The sequence below is a fragment of the Neopsephotus bourkii genome, unplaced genomic scaffold (assembly GCF_033783945.1).
Source record: "Neopsephotus bourkii isolate Nb327-2 ecotype Australia unplaced genomic scaffold, CSIRO-AGI_Nbou_v1 NB_1792, whole genome shotgun sequence".
Lineage (NCBI taxonomy): Eukaryota > Metazoa > Chordata > Aves > Psittaciformes > Psittacidae > Neopsephotus > Neopsephotus bourkii.
Genome location: NW_026902266.1, coordinates 5,357,393 through 5,381,876, shown reverse-complemented (window position 1 = coordinate 5,381,876; position 24,484 = coordinate 5,357,393). Strand labels below are relative to the sequence as shown.

General features: G+C 43.2%; 1 protein-coding gene across 1 annotated transcript in view; it reads right to left on the bottom strand.

Moving 5' to 3' along the window:
* Positions 1 to 292: 292 nt before the first annotated feature.
* LOC133226648 (mucin-2-like) overlaps positions 293 to 24,484 on the bottom strand; it is a 43,216-nt gene continuing 19,024 nt past the window's right edge. Inside the window, 22 exon segments of the mRNA XM_061380419.1 lie at positions 293 to 658; positions 2,407 to 2,518; positions 2,922 to 2,967; positions 3,336 to 3,458; positions 3,852 to 3,947; positions 4,054 to 4,176; positions 5,003 to 5,046; positions 6,236 to 6,410; positions 6,877 to 7,106; positions 7,314 to 7,478; positions 7,802 to 12,958; positions 13,000 to 13,068; positions 13,071 to 13,133; positions 13,136 to 17,917; positions 19,147 to 19,341; positions 19,430 to 19,473; positions 20,166 to 20,292; positions 20,638 to 20,766; positions 21,055 to 21,211; positions 21,924 to 22,163; positions 23,670 to 23,849; positions 24,333 to 24,446. Of these exon segments, the coding sequence (XP_061236403.1) occupies positions 445 to 658; positions 2,407 to 2,518; positions 2,922 to 2,967; positions 3,336 to 3,458; positions 3,852 to 3,947; positions 4,054 to 4,176; positions 5,003 to 5,046; positions 6,236 to 6,410; positions 6,877 to 7,106; positions 7,314 to 7,478; positions 7,802 to 12,958; positions 13,000 to 13,068; positions 13,071 to 13,133; positions 13,136 to 17,917; positions 19,147 to 19,341; positions 19,430 to 19,473; positions 20,166 to 20,292; positions 20,638 to 20,766; positions 21,055 to 21,211; positions 21,924 to 22,163; positions 23,670 to 23,849; positions 24,333 to 24,446 (12,585 nt within the window). The 3' untranslated portion in view covers positions 293 to 444.

Genomic DNA, 24,484 nt, shown 5'->3' with positions numbered 1-24,484 from the left:
AATTTTATGTATCAAATAAAACGGTCTACCTGTTTCTGGGATGTCTGGACTACTATATCCATAAAAATGATAAGCAGCAATGCTCTCTAGGCACAAGAGTGTAAAGTGCAATGTAGTGACAATGTTTTGTGGTTTAGGGTAGGGGTCTGGGTTTTTTTGAGACCCCTTAAAACTTTTTTCAAAAATGTCAGTGATTGTATGAAACATTGTCATATTTCTATAATTGACACAAGTCATTTTAGTCTTGTTTTTTCTCCTGAATATTGTATCACTTAAAATAACCTCACTAAGATTTCATTGTTTGACTTTTATTTATATTCTTTTACAAGTAAGAAATGAGAAAAGGTGATAACAGAAATTGACACGAGATCTGTTAAAGAAGGAGCACAAGTTATTGTGGAGAAAACAAGATTCCAGCTTCTCTAGGCTTTCTTTTTCTAGTGATCATCTCTTTCGTCTGCTGATTTTCTGTTGGGAATCAGATGCTGCAGAAGTGTCTGAGGTGCATGCATTCGTACACTGGCATTGATCCACGTAAACATAGCTATAATTCATGCTTGTTCCATCTGGGCAAGTCAGGGTCACCTCTTTTGTTTGGCTGCTGAACTCCTGGCAGCAGCCGCACTCGTGTTGCATCTGGTTTGCTTCAAAAGAATACCTGTGTTCCGCCAGGAAAGAAAATACATCTTCTCATTCAAAACTCTGAAACTCCAGAGTAAGCTTTGTTTTTGTGTTTCTTGGGGGCTTGAGAGTGGGTTTGGGTTTGGTTTCTCTTTTTTACATCCTCTTCCTCTTTCTCGCACACACTTACGAATGTAATTTTAATTACCTGTCTCTTCAGTAGTGAAACTTTCTGGTGTCCATTGACTCTGATTCCACTCAGTAGCATCATATAAACACATTAACTTTGTTGCTATTCTGTGATTACAGAATCATGGAGGTTGGCAAAGACCCTTAAGATCATGAGTTCTGACACTGCCAAGCCCACCACTAAACCACTTCTACGTGTCTTTCAAATACCTCCAGGGATGGTGCCTCCACCACTTCCCTGGGCAGCCTGTTCCAGTGCTTGACAACCTTCTTGGTGAAGAGATTTTTCATAATATCCAATCTAAACCTCCCCTGGCACAACTTGAGGCCATTTCCACTTGTACTGTTGCTTCTTAGCTGGGAAAAGAGACAGGTACCCACCTCATCACAACCTCCTTTCAGGTAGTTGTGGAGAGTGATAAGGTCTCCCCTCAGTCTTCTTTTCTTTAGCCTAAAAAAACTTGACTCCCTCCTAAGACTTGTTCTTCAGACCCTTCACCAGCTTCATTACTCTCTGGACATGCTCCAGCAGCTCAATGTGTTTCATATAGTGAGGGGCCCAAAACTGAATGCAGCATTCCAGGTGTAGCCTCACCAGGGCCAAGTACAAAGGAACTTACACTTTCCTAGTCCTGCTTGCCACACTATTTCTGATAGAGGCCAGGATGCTGTTGGTCGTTTTGGCCACTTGGGCATGCTGCTGGCTCATGTTCAGACAGCTGTTGGCCAGCACCTTGAGGTCTTTTTCCACCAAGCAGCTTTCCAGCCACTCTTGACCCAAGTCTGTAGTATTGCATAGGGTTGTTGTAGCCCAAATGCAAGACCTAGTGGTGTTGTTGAACCTCATACCACTGGCCTCAGCTCATTGATCCAGCCTCTCCAGATCCCTCTGTAGAGCCTTTCTACCCTCCAGCAGATCAACACTCCCACCCAACTTGGTGTTGTCTGCAAAGTTAATGAAAGTGCACTTGATCCTCTCATCCAGGTCACTCATAAAGATATTAAACAGAACTGGCCTAACACCGAGCCCTGGGGCATCCCACTTGTGATCAGCTGCCAACTGCATTTAACTCCAGCCATTTTTTTACCCAGCAAAGAGTACACCTGTCCAAGTCGTGAGCAGCCAGTTTCTCCAAGGGAATACTGTGAGAAACGGTCAAAGGCTTTACCAAAGTCCAGGTAAACATCTACAGCCTTTCCTTCATTCACTAAGCAGGTTACCCAGGTCACCTTGTCTTAGGAGGAGACCAGGTTTGTCAAGCAGGACCTGCCCCTGCTGACTGAGCCTAATCAGCTGGTTGTCCTGCATGTGCCATATGAGGGCACTCAAGATGATCTGCTCTATCACCTTCCTTGGCAGGGGAGGTCGGACTGACAGGCCTGTAGCTCCCTGGATCCTCCTTCTGGCCCTTATTGTGGATGGGTGTCACATTTACAACTTCCCAGTTAGCCTGGAGTGCTGATAAAGGGTTGAAAGTGGCTTGGTGAACACTTCCACCAGGTTCCTCAGTAAGCTTGGGCAATTGATTAACATGAGAGACCAGTATAAATAAAGTATGAATGAAACCATAGAGATGTCAAGATTCTGGAACTTACACTGAGGAGCCAGGGCAAGTTCCTTCACAGTATGTCAGCTCAACAGGTACTGAAGATTCACAGTCACCGAGGCGGATCACAGTCTTTTTGCTATAGACTTTGCAGTTTGTAGCTTCAGAAAAAGAGGGGGAAAAAAAACATAAAATTCAGATCTCTAGTTCAGAACTGAGTGCTAAAACAATTTCAAAATGCATGATGTCCAATTATTAAGAATGTACAGTATGTGATGGGGAATACTGTGTAAAGTGCCTGGAGTTTTCAGATTATTATTTGATCTTGGATGCATAGGGGGTTTGGAAGATAATGCAGAGGCTTGAGCACTGAATTTTGAATTGTGGTACTCACTATCAAGAAAACAAATTTGCTTTTTCCTTTTGAATAAATAGTGAAACACAGGATCTTGATAAATAGAGTAAGAGAAAACTGGAGGAATGAAAAATCCTACCTACTCAAAGGCAATTACAAGTTGAATACAGCACTCTTCAAGCAGAAAACACAAACACAGCATTACTTACGTTTACATATTTTGCAGCACCCATCAGGAGTACTCTCTGTTTCATCCTTTGCAAAGGGAAAGGAGAAGGATATGGATTAATGCACAGATGACAGTTATGAGTAAGAATATGAGTTGGCATTACTGATACTGGGCAGACGACTCATCTGTGATGAACACTGAATTAAAATGATGGATGACTTAATGTGCCCACCATAGAAGTCTTGAATCCTGGTAGCCTCATGTAAAAGTACCAACTTTTTCTTATTACTAATGCTACAGCAAGATTAATTTAATTCTGAAGACATTCCTGCAACTTCAGTGAAAGTGCTTTTTTGTACTCTGCCTGTCTTCATGTCTGTGTTGTCGTCCCATTTCCCCCCTCCCTCTGCCAAGTTTTAAACTGCATTCAGTTGATGAACTGAGTGAAACTTACCGGATCACACTCTTCTGGATTGTACTCAGGGCATATTTTTTTAGTTTGGGCTGCAACAAATTGATCTTCAATTTTTTCACATTTGTAATGGGTGCAGTTATCGGTTGACAGGACATCATCAACCTAAGATTTTATCAGAAAAGGAAACAGGTTTTTTTTCATTGTGATCAAATATAGGATGATTACTTCACAAATGCCTGAGCCAATTGAGTTCTCATGCCTCAAAGATTCTCAGATGCCTCTGAACTTCTTTCAAGTGGCAAAAGCAAAATTTTACAAACCTATGGCTAGTTTGAAAGCTTAAATCCTGAATCTGAACACTTACAGTACAAATTAGAACCTATTGCCCAGTTAACCACACGTACCAGGAATGTGTTGTTCCAAGGAAGTATTCAAGCATTGTTTTCAGAATAATTTTAATATTAACTACATTTTTGTTATTAACGGAAATTAATTGACTCTTAGCTGTTGTAACCCGTATTAGCTAATAGATCTGAAAATTAAAGGAATACTTACTCGGAGCACGTGAATGGTGTTATTTAGTTTGATTACGCAAGCTACTTGAATACACTCCCCACAACACTCTCCATCCTCAGTCATGTATTGGTAACCCTACTCACAAGGAGATGAAAGAGAAAGTATGTTGAGTCGGTCATGCAGAATTCTAATCTTCCTGTAATAGCGGGCTGACTGGGCAGCCCAGAGAATTTGAACTCACCAGTGGGCAAGATGTTTCACATTGAACTGTTTCACAGTGCGCAATATTTGTATTATTCACTGGATCTTTCTCATAAGTGCAGGTACAATTCTTGCATGAATTGATGACTGTCGATGTTCCAGCCTGGAATACAGAAAAATACCCTCAGATGACAAGAATTTCTATAAAATGTATAGGCAGAATTGAAAGCACTGCTGAAATGCAACTGCAACTGATTCTCGTCAAAGGTAATGTTGTTTGGCTTTATGTCTTGCAAGAAAATACACATTAGGATAAAACTATGAAGCAATACAAAAGAGAAAAGTAAATTAATAAGATGCAGGTAAGACTGATTTGCACTGCCTCATTGTTTTACCGGATTTTCATTGCTCCTTTTAAGATTTTTTTTTCCTTGTAAGTCATGTTCAGTGGTTATAAAACAATTATAATTTCCAAATGTAGATTAAAATAGTGGCATACTTATGCAGATACCTAAATAGAGATAGAAATCCACACATGGATTTTGTCTTCCAGAAATGTATCCCCAAAAGGCTCCAGTGCTAGTGCTTATATTTTGACTGAATGACCTAAGTACCAATTTTAGAAAAAGATTTAGGTATTGATTAAAGCAAAAATCATACTTTTATTTTTAAAGGTTCTCTGAACTTATTTCAAAGAGTGGTTGAGTTTGGGCTATTCATCAGCTTATTTGGAAAATTCACGAATTCCAGAAGTGGGAGATCGTTTAAAAAGAAAGTGTATCACTAAAAATGTTACTCCTGTTTCATGCTTGATGTTGAAATAGCACTTGTGTGATAATTTTGGTTTTGACATTAGAAAAAAATTACCTTCCAGTTAAGGGCTAGAGAGAAAAAAACATGTATTGGGAAAAGAACTTTCTCAAAGGCTTATTTTGGCAAAAAAGGGTGTGCATTTAGCTTCCAGTAGTATATCACTATAACTTTCTCACCTTGTACATTGCATCGTTAATCACACAGATGCCATCTATTGGTTCTGAAAAACAAGCAAAGAAATAATTCTGCAGTAAGCTCAAATCATGAGACTCCCTGAGAAGTCATCACCAAGTTTGTTAGTAAGTCAGAGATCATGGAAAACCTGAATTAAACCCTACATTCTTATACTTCATATTTAGTATGGCTGGATGTTTAAGTGAAGTTTCATCTTTGGAGTTAGCTAGAAGATGAAGAGGAATGACTTAAAACTTGAGCTATGCATGAATAAAATCTCTTTTTTTCCCTTTTAATACCAAGTTCACTTCAAATTAAATTAACTGTTTCCTCTTTGAACTCTAGAAGTCCAGTAAACTTCGAAGGTGTGTTTGTTGCTGATTCCTTGTGACCTCTCAGAAAATGGCTTGGGTGGAAGGCTGATTCTGGATGGAAAAAAATACATGCTTACTGTGATAATATAAACAATTTAGCAACATGGCAGAGCCCATTCATGTCTTCACAGAACTACTGGGTATTTGGTTTGATGTTCCTGTCTTGCATTTAATTTATGGTTTCTTTTTTATTCTTTTGTATAAATATATGAGCAAAATAAGTATTTTTGTATATATTAAAAAAGTATATATTAAACATTTTTTTTGTATATAAATAAACATGTTTCTGTTGGATTTTTGAATTCTCATGAGCATTCAACAACAGTGTAATTATTTTTCATACACTGACAATTCAGTTACTGATTACAATTCACTTTGTATTGCTATGTGTTACTTGCTTTTGTAGTTAACTTTTTTTGTAGTTAAACTTTCTTTGTTTTTGTAGTTAAACTTTCTGCTGACTTAATATGTTTTACAGATCTCAGTTCAGCTACAGTTAGGTTAATATTAATGTGTTCCAACATTACATTAATAACATTAAAAAAATTAATAACCTTTATTATTACAGATACAGACACGGTTGAGCTTACATAGACCACTTGAAGGTTCAAAGTATTATCCTCTTTTCCCACTGATACCAGTTCTCAGCAGACTTCACTGAAAATAGCATTTTGCTTTTAAATAAACTTCTAATACATGTTTAGCCAAAAACTGATATATGTTCAGAGAGCCAAAACAATTTGAGGAAGGTTTTGCTGTTGCTGTGATACACGAAAAACTTGCATAGATACTAACAGAAGTGCAAATGTCATTTACCAGGTTGTGTAGCTTGGTATTTATATATGTATTCTTAATACTTACTGCACTGGTATTCAGGACAACATGAGTCTTTTTGTGGTAGTACAGGCACAGAAACATATCCAAGGTCACAAATTAGTGTCTGAGCTGTTGGGCATAGAATCGGCTGGCATTGTACGATAGCAGTGTGGGGGTCGCAGACACACTTCTGGCATTCACTTATCCAGTGCTCTCCAGGCTAAAAAGATGTACATTATTATTGTCAAGTGCTCTCTCACCCTAGTTCTTCTGTTTCAACTTGAGATACACTCAAAATTGGTAGGGAGTTCATGTTAGAGTTTTCTTAGCATATGGTTTCAGGCCTTAAGAGATGGCAGGCTGAGAGCAACCATGGAACTCTCTTCTTTGTAAAAAGAATGAGGTTTTAACACTTTCATAGTTGGTCTGCTTATTTCTATGACATTTAAATGTCTTTTATTTAAAAAAAGAAAAGGCTCTGCTATGATATTAGTGAGCTTTTCTACCTCCAGATTATATAAAAGCCTGGTAATGCCAGGTGGAAGAATTGCATGCTGTCAGGTCATTTGGAACATGGCCAACTTAGTTATTGAAATACATACAAGTTGATTTCAGCTGGGACTTTAGGACAGAAATTGGGCTGGTTTTGCAGTGGTGATATATTAGAAAATAATGAGGGAAACCACCTTTCGCAGAGGATTGGCAAAAGTACAGTTTCTTGCTACTGAACTTGTGGTGGATGTTGCTGTTGTCTGTGAGACGGAAGAAAATCTGTGTTCTGTGGATGAGGTGGCTTGTGTTGAAGTGAAAGTTGTTGTAGGACATGGCCCCTGGTATCGGTCAATTTCACATTCCTTGCTGCAAAGTGCATAAAAATTACAGCCAGCGCCATCTGTTTTGTTGTATATCACTTCTCCTGTAGGGGAAAATTGGAGGAGAAATTAAAAGACCAGTGAAAATATGTCAGGGAAAAACCTCAAGAAAATATTGTGAAAATATAAAGTGTATACATATATACAAAGTTCTGTGTTCAAGTGATACTGAGCAGTTGTCTTAAATTGAAGAGTATTAAGAGATTGTATTATTTCTGAAATGAATTATAATCATAACATAAGACACTTACCAGGAGAAAAAAAATTACCATATACATGACAAAAACATGGAGTCGTTCCAGTTGATGATACAAATGTACTTGCTTCTGTTGTGACAGGTGTGCTGGAGACAGAACTGAAGACTGGAGAAGTGATTCTTGTAACATGACTTGATTGTGGTGTAGCAGAGGTTGTTACTGTTAAAAAAAAAAAAGAAAAACTTTGCAGCACAGGATTTTCATTTCATAATATATTAAAGGGTGATGTTAAACATTCAGGAAAATCAAGTCAGCATTTTTATTTGCATTAAACTATTTGATGTATGGCTAAGTAGAGATTGTGGAAGTTTTATCTCTGCTGAATAACATCTAGGACTGAGCAACTTGATGGTGTGTATGTTACGAAAAATAGAGATGATCACAGAATAATTTGGAGATACAACTTACAGAAGACAATGAAACAAATGGTATTCTACAGAGATAGATGTTTGGAACACTTTCAGTGGCAATGAAAGACATACCTGGGATGCTGGTGGTAGAGAAAATTCTGGGAATTGTGGCAGTACTTAGTGCAGTAGAAGAAACAGATGTGGCAGGGATGTGCGTAGAAAATACGGTCATTGTTGCTGAAGGGTGATGGCTGGAGGCAGTAATGTGTGAAGTTTGAGCCTCAGTTGACAGAGTGGATGTTTCTGATGGACCAGACGTGAATGTTGTGGTGTCTCCTGTGGTGGTCCTTGAGGTGCTGCTACTGCTGACTGCTGAGGTGGGTACTCTAGCACTGGTTGTCATGGTTGTTTCTTCCATTGGAGGTGGAGAGGTCCAGGTGGTGCTGGCCGTGCTGGTGGTAGTGGTGATGGTTGTACCTTCTGTTGGCAGTGCAGTGGTAATAGTGAAAACCATGGTACCAGTAGTGGTTGTTGTTCTTGAGGGGTCAACAAGGGAAGAAGTACTATGTGATGTTGGAGCCTTAGTTGCCAAAGGAGAGGATTCTGCTGAAGCAGTCACGGATGTCGTGCTGCTTCCTGTGGTGATCCTTGAGGTGGTGGTACTGCGGGCTCTTGATGTGGGCACTGTTTCAGCAGGTGTGATAATGGTGGTTCCTTCTGTTGGAGATGGAGGGGACCTGGTGGTGCTGGTTGGGCTGGTGGTAGTGGTGGTGGTTGTGCCTTGTGTTGTTGCTGCAATGGTACTGCGAAGCCCCAACGAAGCAGGAATGGTTGTGGTTGCTGATTGATTGACACTCACAACAGTAATGTGTGGTGTTGGAGGCTGGGTTGGCAGAGAGGAGGTTTGTGCTGGAGTAGAGGTAGATGTGGACGTTGTAGTGCTTCCTGTGGTGGCCCTGGATGTGAGGATTGTGCTACTGGCTGAGGTGTGTGATGTTGGAGTGGGTTTGACGATGGTGGTTCCTTCTGTTGGAGGTGGAGAGGTCCTGGTGGTGCTGGTCGTGCTGGTGGTAGTGATGCTGCTCGTGTTTTCTGTTGGCGGTACAGTGGTACTGGGGACAATGGTGGTGCCAGTGGTGGTTGTCATTGCTGATGGTTTGAGGCTGGTGGCAGTACTGTGTGCTGTTGGAGACTGTGTTGGCGGAGTGGAGGTTTGTCTTGGAGAGGCTGCGGTGGACGATCCTGCAGTAGTGCCTGTAGTTGTTGGTGTGCCCGTGCAGGTTTTAGTGTCGCAACACAGCACCTGAATCTCATAGTCAAAGCACAGGGGGTACTTTGTTATCTGATCCTCATTTTTGCACACAAGGCCAAATTCGATGCTGCACTCAAAGACCTGTCCCAACTTGTCCCAACTCCTAGAAGGGTAATCTTTAGCACGGCACTTGATGTCTTGAGGCTTGTCACACAGTGTGTACCCAGCGGCTCGGATGCTTTCAAATGTCTCTCTGTCTCCATTTTCACTCCCTGGGCTGGGGGTATCCACGTCAAACCACTGCGTCCAGACACATTGTGGCTGGCAGGTGGTAGATGTCCTGGAGGTGCTGAGAGTGGTGGTTGTAGCTGAGGTGGTCAGTGTTAGAGTGGGTGTGCTGGTGCTTGTTCCTTCCGTTGTCAGTGGAGAGGTCCTGGTGGTGCTGGCCGTGCTGGTGGTAGTGCTGATGCTCGTTCTTTCTGTTGGCAGTGCAGTGCTACTGGGGACAACAGTAGTGCCGGTGGTGGTTGTCATTGTTGATATGTTGAGGCTGGTGGCAGTACCGTGTGATGTTGGAGCCTGGCTTGTAGAAGTGGATGTTTGACCAGGGCCAGAGGTGGATATGGAATTTGTGGTGCTTCCTGTGGTGGTCCTGGAAGTGTTGATTGTGCTACTGGCTGAGGTGTGTGATGTTGGAGTGGGTGTGACGATGGTGGTTCCTTCTGTTGGAGGTGGAGAGGTCCTGGTGGTGCTGGTCGTGCTGGTGGTAGTGATGGTGCTCGTGCTTTCTGTTGGCGGTACAGTGGTACTGGGGACAATGGTGGTGCCAGTGGTGGTTGTCGTTGCTGATGGGCTAAGGCTGGTGGCAGTACTGTGTGCTGTTGGAGACTGCGTTGGCGGAGTGGATGTTTGAGCTGGAGCAGAGGTGGCTGTGGACGTTGTAGTGCTTCCTGTGCTGGTCCTGGATGTGAGAATTGTGCTACTGGCTGAGGTGTGTGATGTTGGAGTGGGTGTGACGATGGTGGTTCCTTCTGTTGGAGGTGGAGAAGTCCTGGTGGTGCTGGCCGTGCTGGTGGTAGTGATGGTGCTAATGCCTTCTGTAGGCGTTGCAGTGGTACTTGGGAGAATGGTGGTGCCAGTGGTGGTTGTCATTGTTGATGGGCTGAGGCTTGTGGCAGTACTTTGTGCTTTTGGAGACTGTGTTGGCGGAGTGGATGTTTGAGCTGGAGTAGAGGTGGCTGTGGACATTGTAGTGCTTCCTGTGGTGGTCCTGGATGTGAGGATTGTGCTACTGGCTGAGGTGTGTGATGTTGGAGTGGGTGTGACGATGGTGGTTCCTTCTGTTGGAGGTGGAGAGGTCCTGGTGGTGCTGGCACTGCTGGTGGTAGTGATGGTGCTCGTGTTTTCTGTTGGCGGTACAGTGGTACTGGGGACAATGGTGGTGCCAGTGGTGGTTGTCATTGCTGATGGGCTGAGGCTGGTGGCAGTACTGTGTACTGTTGGAGACTGTGTTGGCGGAGTGGAGGTTTGTCTTGGAGAGGCTGCGGTGGACGATCCTGCAGTAGTGCCTGTAGTTGTTGGTGTGCCCGTGCAGGTTTTAGTGTCGCAACACAGCACCTGAATCTCATAGTCAAAGCACAGGGGGTACTTTGTTATCTGATCCTCATTTTTGCACACAAGGCCAAATTCGATGCTGCACTCAAAGACCTGTCCCAACTTGTCCCAACTCCTAGAAGGGTAATCTTTAGCACGGCACTTGATGTCTTGAGGCTTGTCACACAGTGTGTACCCAGCGGCTCGGATGCTTTCAAATGTCTCTCTGTCTCCATTTTCACTCCCTGGGCTGGGGGTATCCACGTCAAACCACTGCGTCCAGACACATTGTGGCTGGCAGGTGGTAGATGTCCTGGAGGTGCTGAGAGTGGTGGTTGTAGCTGAGGTGGTCAGTGTTAGAGTGGGTGTGCTGGTGCTTGTTCCTTCCGTTGTCAGTGGAGAGGTCCTGGTGGTGCTGGCCGTGCTGGTGGTAGTGCTGATGCTCATGCTTTCTGTTGGCAGTGCAGTGCTAATGGGGACAATAGTAGTGCCGGTGGTGGTTGTCATTGTTGATATGTTGAGGCTGGTGGCAGTACCGTGTGATGTTGGAGCCTGGCTTGTAGAAGTGGATGTTTGACCAGGGCCAGAGGTGGATATGGAATTTGTGGTGCTTCCTGTGGTGGTCCTGGAAGTGTTGATTGTGCTACTGGCTGAGGTGTGTGATGTTGGAGTGGGTGTGACGATGGTGGTTCCTTCTGTTGGAGGTGGAGAGGTCCTGGTGGTGCTGGTCGTGCTGGTGGTAGTGATGGTGCTCGTGTTTTCTGTTGGCGGTACAGTGGTACTGGTGACAATGGTGGTGCCAGTGGTGGTTGTCATTGTTGATGGGCTGAGGCTTGTGGCAGTACTTTGTGCTTTTGGAGACTGTGTTGGCGGAGTGGATGTTTGAGCTGGAGTAGAGGTGGCTGTGGACATTGTAGTGCTTCCTGTGGTGGCCCTGGATGTGAGGATTGTGCTACTGGCTGACGTGTGTGATGTTGGAGTGGGTGTGACGATGGTGGTTCCTTCTGTTGGAGGTGGAGAGGTCCTGGTGGTGCTGGCACTGCTGGTGGTAGTGATGGTGCTCGTGTTTTCTGTTGGCGGTACAGTGGTACTGGGGACAATGGTGGTGCCAGTGGTGGTTGTCATTGCTGATGGGCTGAGGCTGGTGGCAGTACTGTGTACTGTTGGAGACTGTGTTGGCGGAGTGGAGGTTTGTCTTGGAGAGGCTGCGGTGGATGATCCTGCAGTAGTGCCTGTAGTTGTTGGTGTGCCCGTGCAGGTTTTAGTGTCGCAACACAGCACCTGAATCTCATAGTCAAAGCACAGGGGGTACTTTGTTATCTGATCCTCATTTTTGCACACAAGGCCAAATTCGATGCTGCACTCAAAGACCTGTCCCAACTTGTCCCAACTCCTAGAAGGGTAATCTTTAGCACGGCACTTGATGTCTTGAGGCTTGTCACACAGTGTGTACCCAGCGGCTCGGATGCTTTCAAATGTCTCTCTGTCTCCATTTTCACTCCCTGGGCTGGGGGTATCCACGTCAAACCACTGCGTCCAGACACATTGTGGCTGGCAGGTGGTAGATGTCCTGGAGGTGCTGAGAGTGGTGGTTGTAGCTGAGGTGGTCGGTGTTAGAGTGGGTGTGCTGGTGCTTGTTCCTTCCGTTGTCAGTGGAGAGGTCCTGGTGGTGCTGGCCGTGCTGGTGGTAGTGCTGATGCTGGTGCTTTCTGTTGGCAGTGCAGTGCTACTGGGGACAACGGTGGTGCCAGTGGTAGTTGTCATTGTTGATGGTTTGAGGCTGGTGGCAGTACTGTGTGATGTTGTAACCTGAGTTATAGAAGTGGATGTTTGAACTGGAGAGAGGTGGATATGGAATTTGTGGTGCCTCCTGTGGTGGTCTGGAAGTACTATTGTACTACTGGCTGAGGTGTGTGATGTTGGAGTGGGTGTGATGATGGTGGTTCCTTCTGTTGGAGGTGGAGAGGTCCTTGTGGTGCTGGCCGTGCTGGTGGTAGTGATGGTGCTAATGCCTTCTGTAGGCGTTGCAGTGGTACTTGGGAGAATGGTGGTGCCAGTGGTGGTTGTCATTGTTGATGGGCTGAGGCTTGTGGCAGTACTGTGTGCTATTGGAGACTGTGTTGGCGGAGTGGATGTTTGAGCTGGAGTAGAGGTGGCTGTGGACATTGTAGTGCTTCCTGTGGTGGCCCTGGATGTGAGGATTGTGCTACTGGCTGAGGTGTGTGATGTTGGAGTGGGTGTGACGATGGTGGTTCCTTCTGTTGGAGGTGGAGAGGTCCTGGTGGTGCTGGCACTGCTGGTGGTAGTGATGGTGCTCGTGTTTTCTGTTGGCGGTACAGTGGTACTGGGGACAATGGTGGTGCCAGTGGTGGTTGTCATTGCTGATGGGCTGAGGCTGGTGGCAGTACTGTGTACTGTTGGAGACTGTGTTGGCGGAGTGGAGGTTTGCTTGGAGAGGCTGCGGTGGACGATCCTGCAGTAGTGCCTGTAGTTGTTGGTGTGCCCGTGCAGGTTTTAGTGTCGCAACACAGCACCTGAATCTCATAGTCAAAGACAGGGGGTACTTTGTTATCTGATCCTCATTTTTGCACACAAGGCCAAATTCGATGCTGCACTCAAAACCTGTCCCAACTTGTCCCAACTCCTAGAAGGGTAATCTTTAGCACGGCACTTGATGTCTTGAGGCTTGTCACACAGTGTGTACCCAGCGGCTCGGATGCTTTCAAATGTCTCTCTGTCTCCATTTTCACTCCCTGGGCTGGGGGTATCCACGTCAAACCACTGCGTCCAGACACATTGTGGCTGGCAGGTGGTAGATGTCCTGGAGGTGCTGAGAGTGGTGGTTGTAGCTGAGGTGGTCGGTGTTAGAGTGGGTGTGCTGGTGCTTGTTCCTTCCGTTGTCAGTGGAGAGGTCCTGGTGGTGCTGGCCGTGCTGGTGGTAGTGCTGATGCTGGTGCTTTCTGTTGGCAGTGCAGTGCTACTGGGGACAACGGTGGTGCCAGTGGTAGTTGTCATTGTTGATGGTTTGAGGCTGGTGGCAGTACTGTGTGATGTTGTAACCTGAGTTATAGAAGTGGATGTTTGAACTGGAGCAGAGGTGGATATGGAATTTGTGGTGCCTCCTGTGGTGGTCCTGGAAGTACTGATTGTACTACTGGCTGAGGTGTGTGATGTTGGAGTGGGTGTGATGATGGTGGTTCCTTCTGTTGGAGGTGGAGAGGTCCTTGTGGTGCTGGCCGTGCTGGTGGTAGTGATGGTGCTAATGCCTTCTGTAGGCGTTGCAGTGGTACTTGGGAGAATGGTGGTGCCAGTGGTGGTTGTCATTGTTGATGGGCTGAGGCTTGTGGCAGTACTTTGTGCTATTGGAGACTGTGTTGGCGGAGTGGATGTTTGAGCTGGAGTAGAGGTGGCTGTGGACATTGTAGTGCTTCCTGTGGTGGCCCTGGATGTGAGGATTGTGCTACTGGCTGAGGCGTGTGATGTTGGAGTGGGTTTGACGATGGTGGTTCCTTCTGTTGGAGGTGGAGAGGTCCTGGTGGTGCTGGCCGTGCTGGTGGTAGTGATGGTGCTCGTGTTTTCTGTTGGCGGTACAGTGGTACTGGGGACAATGGTGGTGCCAGTGGTGGTTGTCATTCCTGATGGTTTGAGGCTGGTGGCAGTACTGAGTGATGTTGTAACCTGAGTTATAGAAATGGATGTTTGAACTGGAGCAGAGGTGGATATGGAATTTGTGGTGCCTCCTGTGGTGGTCCTGGAAGTACTGATTGTACTACTGGCTGAGGTGTGTGATGTTGGAGTGGGTGTGACGATGGTGGTTCCTTCTGTTGGAGGTGGAGAGGTCCTGGTGGTGCTGGCCGTGCTGGTGGTAGTGATGGTGCTAATGCCTTCTGTAGGCGTTGCAGTGGTACTTGGGAGAATGGTGGTGCCAGTGGTGGTTGTCATTGTTGATGGGCTGAGGCTTGTGGCAGTACTTTGTGCTATTGGAGACTGTGTTGGCGGAGTGGATGTTTGAGCTGGAGTAGAGGTGGCTGTGGACATTGTAGTGCTTCCTGTGGTGGCCCTGGATGTGAGGATTGTGCTACTGGCTGAGGTGTGTGATGTTGGAGTGGGTTTGACGATGGTGGTTCCTTCTGTTGGAGGTGGAGAGGTCCTGGTGGTGCTGGCACTGCTGGTGGTAGTGATGGTGCTCGTGTTTTCTGTTGGCGGTACAGTGGTACTGCGGCCAATGGTGGTGCTAGTGGTGGTTGTCATTGCTGATGGGCTGAGGCTGGTGGCAGTACTGTGTACTGTTGGAGACTGTGTTGGCGGAGTGGAGGTTTGTCTTGGAGAGGCTGCGGTGGACGATCCTGCAGTAGTGCCTGTAGTTGTTGGTGTGCCCGTGCAGGTTTTAGTGTCGCAACACAGCACCTGAATCTCATAGTCAAAGCACAGGGGGTACTTTGTTATCTGATCCTCATTTTTGCACACAAGGCCAAATTCGATGCTGCACTCAAAGACCTGTCCCAACTTGTCCCAACTCCTAGAAGGGTAATCTTTAGCACGGCACTTGATGTCTTGAGGCTTGTCACACAGTGTGTACCCAGCGGCTCGGATGCTTTCAAATGTCTCTCTGTCTCCATTTTCACTCCCTGGGCTGGGGGTATCCACGTCAAACCACTGCGTCCAGACACATTGTGGCTGGCAGGTGGTAGATGTCCTGGAGGTGCTGAGAGTGGTGCTTGTAGCTGAGGTGGTCGGTGTTAGAGTGGGTGTGCTGGTGCTTGTTCCTTCCGTTGTCAGTGGAGAGGTCCTGGTGGTGCTGGCCGTGCTGGTGGTAGTGCTGATGCTCGTGCTCTCTGTTGGCAGTGCAGTGCTACTGATGACAACGGTGGTGCCAGTGGTAGTTGTCATTGTTGATGGTTTGAGGCTGGTGGAAGTACTGTGTGATGTTGTAACCTGAGTTATAGAAGTGGATGTTTGAACTGGAGCAGAGGTGGATATGGAATTTGTGGTGCCTCCTGTGGTGGTCCTGGAAGTACTGATTGTACTACTGGCTGAGGTGTGTGATGTTGGAGTGGGTGTGACGATGGTGGTTCCTTCTGTTGGAGGTGGAGAGGTCCTGGTGGTGCTGGCTGTGCTGGTGGTAGTGATGGTGGTTGTGCCTCCTGTTGGCAGTGCAGTGCTACTGCGGACTACGGTAGTGCCAGTGGTAGTTGTCGTTTTTGATGGGTTGAGACTTGTGCCGTTACTATCTGATTTTGGAGTCTGGGATGGAGAAGTGGATGTTTGAATTGGAGTAGAGGTGGATATGGAGGTTGTGGTGTTTCCTGTGGTGGTCCTGGAAGTACTGATTGTGCTGCTCGCTGAGGTGTGTGATGTTGGAGTGGGTTTGACGATGGTGGTTCCTTCTGTTGGAGGTGGAGAGGTCCTGGTGGTGCTGGCACTGCTGGTGGTAGTGATGGTGCTCGTGTTTTCTGTTGGCGGTACAGTGGTACTGGGGACAATGGTGGTGCCAGTGGTGGTTGTCATTGCTGATGGGCTGAGGCTGGTGGCAGTACTGTGTACTGTTGGAGACTGTGTTGGCGGAGTGGAGGTTTGTCTTGGAGAGGCTGCGGTGGACGATCCTGCAGTAGTGCCTGTAGTTGTTGGTGTGCCCGTGCAGGTTTTAGTGTCACAACACAGCACCTGAATCTCATAGTCAAAGCACAGGGGGTACTTTGTTATCTGATCCTCATTTTTGCACACAAGGCCAAATTCGATGCTGCACTCAAAGACCTGTCCCAACTTGTCCCAACTCCTAGAAGGGTAATCTTTAGCACGGCACTTGATGTCTTGAGGCTTGTCACACAGTGTGTACCCAGCGGCTCGGATGCTTTCAAATGTCTCTCTGTCTCCATTTTCACTCCCTGGGCTGGGGGTATCCACGTCAAACCACTGCGTCCAGACACATTGTGGCTGGCAGGTGGTAGATGTCCTGGAGGTGCTGAGAGTGGTGGTTGTAGCTGAGGTGGTTGGTGTTAGAGTGGGTGTGCTGGTGCTTGTTCCTTCCGTTGTCAGTGGAGAGGTCCTGGTGGTGCTGGCCGTGCTGGTGGTAGTGCTGATGCTCATGCTTTCTGTTGGCAGTGCAGTGCTAATGGGGACAACAGTTGTGCCGGTGGTGGTTGTCATTGTTGATATGTTGAGGCTGGTGGCAGTACCGTGTGATGTTGGAGCCTGGCTTGTAGAAGTGGATGTTTGACCAGGGCCAGAGGTGGATATGGAATTTGTGGTGCTTCCTGTGGTGGTCCTGGAAGTGTTGATTGTGCTACTGGCTGAGGTGTGTGATGTTGGAGTGGGTGTGACGATGGTGGTTCCTTCTGTTGGAGGTGGAGAGGTCCTGGTGGTGCTGGCCGTGTTGGTGATGATGCTTGTGCCTTCTGTTGGCGGTGCAGTGGTACTGGGGACAATGGTGGTGCCAGTGGTGGTTGTCGTTGCTGATGGGCTGAGGCTGGTGGCAGTACTGTGTGGTGTTGGAGAGTGTGTTGGTGGAGTGGATGTTTGTGGTGGAGTAGAGATGGATTTAGACGTTGTGGTGCTTCCTGTGGTTGTCCTTGAGGTGCTTTTTGTGCTTCTGGCTGAGGTGTGTGATGTTGTAGTGGGTGTGACGATGGTGGTTCCTTCTTTTGGAGGTGGAGAGGTCCTGGTGGTGCTAGCCATGCTGGTGGTGGTGATTATGGTTGTTCCTTGTGTTGACCTTACAGTGGTAGTGGGAAGACCTGTGGTGCCAGTGGTGGTTGTTATTCCTGGTGGGTTGAGGCTTGTGGCTGGACTGTGTGATGTTGGAACCTGGGTTTCTAGCGTTGATGTTTCTTGTTTAATTGATGTTGTCTGGTAACCTGTTGTTGATATTTGTTGTGGTTTTGCTGTAATTGTAGTTACAGTCCTTATTGTGCTTTCTCTCTCTGTCGGTGATGTAGTTACTTCACTTGTTTGCACTTCTGTTACTCCATATTTTGTTGTTTGTTGTGTCTTTGTTTGTATTGTGAATGGTGTTGATTTTACAGCAGTAGCTGTGAATTCTGTGGTTCTTGCTGTTGTAGTTCGTAATTCTGAACATGGTACGTAACTGCAGCATAATATTCTGATTTCATAATTATAGCAGTGCTTAGATTGCTGGTCTTTGTTATTGCATATTAATCCTGTACTGAGACTACATTTAAGTGTTTGGTTAAGATTGTTTATTTCTATATTTGGGTGTTCTTTGGCTCTGCATTGAACACCATTTGGGTTTTTACACACACTGTATCCTTTTTCTTTGAGATTTTCAAATGTTTCATAATCTCCACTATCCTCTTTATTTTCAGGCTGTGTGCAGTCATACCATTCTGACCATGAACATATATTCTTCACACATACAGTTGTCACTGGTGCTGCAGTTGTCATTTCTGTAATGAAATTGAGGAAATATAAGTCTCATCTATTTTTATTAAAGCCACTGCCAGGGCTCATCTTTCATATTTTTAATGTTGGATCTAATATTGTATATGTTAATTTACTATTTTAATTCTAATGATATTGCTTTGACAGTTTTGAATTTAATTTCTAAGGTATGTTTTGATCTGATTTTTGTATTATTTTTCTAGTGATAAGTTATATGACATTTATTAAATGCTGCATAGAAATATAGCTAATGTGGAATGGCAATATATAGGTTTAAATAAGGGGAAGTTTTATTCTCCTTGGTATTACCTCTGTACTTATTTACACTTAACTGCATAAGCACAGAGGCTTTGAAATATTTTTACGGGTTAATGAGTTTTCTACTTATGTTAATATAACCTGTAATATATTTATAAATATAAGATATATATTTAACATATGTATTTTATATATAATACATTATAATATGCAATCCACAAACATAATATATAGGAAATATATAATCTAATTAGTCTTTTGTGCTTATTTCTTTTCATATTCTTAGCGTTATAAAGATAACAATGTGGAAATATTCTTTCTTCATACAGATGTTACTTAATAGTAGTCTTAAAGTTCAATGTTTAGTTCTTGCTGACATATTGTATAATTTTGTGGAAATACTTCTCACAATTTCTCAGAATTACATGGTCACTGTAATAAGTTAACTGCAGGAATAATATAGAAGTGTACTGCAGGACTAGAAGGGAACTATTGATTTAGTTCTTATATACAATTGGGAAAGGTTCCAAAGAATTGTTTTAAGTAGTTTGAGCATGGTCTCAAGCTAGATGTCTTATCTTCAGTTTGCCCTAATGTTATTTAAAAAATGTTATTTAAAAAATGGCAGTCTCTTACGTTTTCTAAAGTCTGTCTAGAACTGCTTTTTTTTTGTATGCAAGGAAACAAGGAGGTTCTTCAAGGTGCAATGATTAGTAAGATCTATTATTTTTTTTCCCTGGGAAAAAACATGGTGAAACAGTGCAGACTGGGTTTGTAAGAACTGCTGTACTCATTTCTACATCCTCTATTATGGTCATCTTTAGCAATTGAACCTGCCAAAAGAATTGGTGGTTTCATTGGGAGTAAACAAAGTAAAATTTTATGTCCTTAACTAATGAAAAGGCCCTCCATTTTAGCAATTTTCCATCCCTTCCAGAGATTTTTTTCAGTTATTTTAAAGAGTATTCATGCATACCTGAAGCAGTAGTTTCGGGCTGAGTTGTAATAGAAGAAAATGGGGTTGTTGTAAAAATGCCACATTTAGAGATATTTCTGCTAATTGTTCCATTGACGTCACATGTTGCAGTGAAACACCATCCAGTTCCATCTGTGGTGTTGTAGATGACTTCACCATATTTATAGTTGTGTCCTTCATAAATGCAGTGGCATGCTGTAATTCAAAGGAAATTTACTCTCAGGCATCTATGAAAAGATTACATCCAGTATTTTATTTTCTTAGTAGTTCTTAGCTGTCTTACCTTTATCATCAAACTTGCACTCTAAACCATCTGATGTGCATTCACTGAAATGACATTTAAAAAAATAACACTGAAAAAAATATAAATCTCCGTATTTTTTTATTATGAGATAATTTTATTAATCATCTTTTTCTGCCAGATACTTGCATCAGAATACAGGACACTTTATTTGTGTTTATTCCTTGAATGTCCAGTTTATGTTGGGGTTTTTTCTTTTCCTATAATTTTTTAAAATCTTTATTTATAGTAACCCAAACTTATGAATAGAAGTGAAGCTATGTATTATGCAAAGCTACAGGAGGAAGTCATGTCCTTTCTTTGTACTTGCAATATTTTTGTACTAAAAGGGAGGTTAAAAAGGGAAAGAGCTACATATTACAAATGGCATAAGAATATAATAAAATCCTTGGAAGTAGGTCCCTATTATATATTTATACTCCTGGAACAATATTTTTCCTGCCATAGGAATTGGAAATAGAGAAAGCTTCGTCGTAAAGGACAGTATCTTTATGTGAAGGATTTACAGCATAACCAGGAACAAATTCAACTGAACATAAAAATCACATAAGAAATTCTTCCTACTAATGTAGTAAGAAAACTGGCATTATATAGTAAGACATTATGTTTACACAGGCAGTGTAAACTAGTCCTGTCCTGTAACAGGAGCATGCAATTTCCCACTGCTGTTTTGATTATTTTTCCTTGTACATGATTAGGTTGGTATGTTGATTCTTACCATACACGGCATTCATCCCGTATGTATATCTTTCCATCTTCATTATCATAACAGTCACAGAGACTAACGCACTTCATCTGGTCCTCATGAAAATATGGCTTGTCTGGTGGGCAGTTAGGGTAGCAGCCTGAAGGAAGGAAAAGGACATATAGGAGATAGGCAAGAATGAGCTACAGTGAGCAAAATTTTTATTTGTGCAGAATATGTTTGCAGGTCTTGTTTTTAATAGTCATAATTTTGCTACTTATTTTTTTCCAATAATTCTGGGAAGTAATGCAGAGTACTAACATCAGCAGAACCCACCCACAAGTAGTTGGTCTTACAGATGTTTTTAACTTCACTTTCCATACTTTGCCTCCATTTGTGTGAATGCAATGATGTTGAAGAGAGCGGAGTGGTAGCTGATGTTGAAATACGCTCCATAGAAAACGTTAGAACTGTAACAAAATAAGGTACTTGCAGCTTTTTTTACCTTCTAAACCTGACAAGTTATGGAGGCATTTTCCACTTGGATTCCTACAGGTCTTCATACAAGAGGCTCCACAAGGCTTATAGTGCCATTCACATTCCCCTTGTTGATTGTAGTAATCACAGAACAGTGCTAAGGAGAAACAGAATTTGGACATACTCAGAAAAAGAAAAAAAAAAGAAAAAAAAAGAGCTTTTTTTGACTCATGCCAGTTCATCATATTACTGCAGTGCTGCTTGAACAGTCCTGAAAACTGGGAATGAGTAGGTGAAATTTTGTCACCGTCAGAACAGCTTAGTGTGAAAAGTCTACACAGTGAGATTATAATGCACATACGCCAGATACGCAGATTGTATGTTAAGCAAGGCACTATGAATTTAACTCCACTTGCAGAAGAAGTATTTGTGACATAAAACTCACGACAGATTGATGGGGTTCTCCAGGCTATGCAGACACCAACTTCACTACATGCTTGAGCATAGGCAGCTACTGCTGTACAAAAGCAGTCACAGTCTCCTCCAGTGTCACATGCACAAGCATCTGTCACACATGCTTGGTAATATTTTGCTGGTTCAACCTGTTAATAAAAAGAAATGTATTACTATATATCCTACCATCTAAATTCTTTCTGAGCTTTGCTAAGGTAATTTTCTTAAAACTGTAGTATCTCAGAAGAAAGGCTTATGTCAGTAATTTCTTTTGCTTTATATACACTGTTAAACATCAGAGGTGTTGCCAGATTATACATCTGAACCATGTACTGACAGATTTTTCGACATCCAGACTTGTGTCCTAGTAGAAGATTAGATCCATGTTTGCAAGCAATACACAACTGTACTTGAAAATTAATGTTTCTGCCAGTGGAAAGAACTAAATAGGAAGAGCACAGTTTCCCTGCATTGTTTGGTATGTACTTGTGTCAGATAAAGACTATGCTGATACTTCATTACTATATTATTATTTTGTTGAGCTTGTGTTCTGTACATGGTATATGAATTTTTTTATTTCTGCCACACTACAAGAAAATAGTAATTATTAAGCTGCCATTCTTCTGTAATATGTCAGTATTTCCTTTGAACTAGATATCCATTTATTTCTTACAGGTAGGGACTATAAATCTGTCCCATGAGTGGATTCATATTGAAGTTTTCCTGACACAATTCAAAGTGAAACATACCAGTGAATTACTAGCAAATTAGGCATGCATGTGAAAATGTATGAGGATAGCAGCTTCAATAATACATAGACCTAGTCTTCACACTAGAAGTGAACTTTTGCCCTGGTAATACCTGAGAGTGACAGGCAGCAAAGACATTGCTGTTGATGATGCTGCACTGTTTCTCTGACCAGGATTTTCGATAAGGGTTGGTAGAACAGGGGTCCTTTATGCTGGAAGCATCAGGACATGTAGAGGATACTTTCCAGCTGTTTCCAAACTCTAGGACATTCTCTACCACAGACTGACTCCTTGTAGTAAAGTCATTGATGCCGCTGCCATCATAATTTCCACAGAGGCCACAGATCTGGCCCTGCAAAAAGAAGTAAACAGAATAATAATGGATGAGAGAAACCTTGAAACAACATCTGAGGCTGAAAAAGTACTTGAAATTCCATTCTAACATTCCTGAACACCTTAATTCTTTGTTCCCTCAGCAATAGAATGTAACGACTACTGCTAGAAGGATACTGCTTTTGACTTTTAAATCTGCACAATAAAACCATCCTTGTCGTTCTAACTTTCAGTCTTTTGAGTTGTGTCTTTAATGATGAAACAAGGGTTCAGTTAACTAAGTTCTCAATTTAAGCCTTGTTTTATACAGTAGATGTACATATAAAAAACAGCCTCAGAAAATGCATAAACACTACCAGTCCTGCCAGATTGTCTGCTCATTGAGTCTTTACTGGTCACAGGTATAAAAAGAATTGCAACTGGTCACAGATATAAAAAAGAATTACATTTTCCTTGAACGTCCAGAAACATCCCTCATTCTAAATTTATGGATCTGTAAAACTGACAGGCTGCAGTAGATGCTATGCTCTCTCAACAAATCTAAGGTGCAGACTTCCCATATTACTACTATTTGTATAAAATGCCAGTGGGTGAGGCAGCAAAAGAACCTATGATACTGAAATTAATTTGTATATCTAGTTCTAAATAACACTTAATTCAAGAGAATATGGCCCCAAGCTGCACCAGTGGAGGTTTAGATTGGATATTAGGAAAAATCCTTCACCAAAAGGGTTATCAGGTATTGGCACAGGCTGCCCAGGGAAGTGGTGGAATCACCATCCCTGGAAGTGTTCAGAAACCATGTAGATGAGGTCCTCAGTGACATGGTTTATTGGTGGACTTGGCAGTACTGGGGGAACAGTTGGACTTGATGATCTTAAGTTCTTTTCCAATCTAGTTGATTCTATGATTTTATGATTCTGAAAAGTTACTGCTGTATACAGTAAGATAGCAAATTACTCATCTACCACACTTTTTAGTACTTATATATATTAAGCTAGAAGAAGGGACATGAGAAATGAAATACATTTTCCTTATCACCTGTGTAAATCATGCTTGCAAAACACATGGCAGCATTTTACAAGAGGCTTTCACTCCTAATATTTCACTTCCTTGTTTTTAAAGTATGATAATATGATTTGTGTGTCAATGAGAACTGGCAACAATGGATTACTTTCAAGATCACGACTACTCAATTTGTTTTGACACATGCAGCTATGTAATTTTAGTAAGGTCTGATAACCTGTACCAAGGTTCAGTGGGTAATTTTAATGAAGTCCCAGAAAGCAGTTTGCCAGTTCAAGTTCTGTCAGGCCAAGTAGTCACTGAAAGCTGCCTTTGGAGCTCAGAAGAGAAGCAGGATGATGTCATGGCTTCCTGAGGCACCAGAGGAATGGAAAACAACATGGGATGTCCTAGGAATGCTAGAGACATCACCTGTTTAGGATCTTGGCAGGGTCTCAAGAAAATTCACGCACAGTCTAAATCTGGACTCTAAATTGCCATTGAACTGCTAGTTCCGCACCTTAAAATCAGGGCTGAGCTTGATGAAGATGCTGGTTTTCTTGTCCCACATGAGTATCAGTCCACTTCTGGTCTCAATTACCAAGTACATACCCATATAGCGGACTGTGTATGGCACCTCATTATTTTGTCCTCTCTTTATGACACTGACATGCTCCTCACCAAGTATCAGTTCATAGCTCTGAAACAGGAGGAAAAGGAGATTAGAAATTAACTCAGTAGCTGCAGCTGTGCTCTTAAATACATTTTTCTCTTTTTAAGATTACTATGCATATTTTATATAATGAAAACAAATAATCCAAATGCAATAAAACTACATAGTTCAAATCTTAGGTTCCAGGAACTGTGCTAAAAAGGTATTTTAAATGGTATAGGTCAAAAAAGAAAATTTTGGCAGTCATGGAGGATCTAAATTGCACAGAATAAAACAATTATGACATGATAGGCTAATTTCTGCTAAAGACTATTTTCCTGTAAATCTGTAGTTTCCCCAAGGGTGATATAAAAAAATAGTGTGGAAAAAGGAAAAGATAGAAAGCTGGGAAGCTCTACCAAATATTTCACTTCAATCTGATTTAAGCTTAATTTTCCAACTTCCTTGATGCAATGGATATCTAGGCTTCTCGAGCCCTAAACAGTTACAGAACAAAGTTGATCTTCTTACCTCTAAGAAAACTTTGATAGATTTTGAGCAAGTTGTCCCACTGTTGCCACAGGGAATATTTTCAGTAATAACCCGAAAGGTTCCATTGGCTGTGCCACTCATTCCACAGTGGTCCTGGGTGGAGAATAAAATTTTAAAATACATTATTTTTG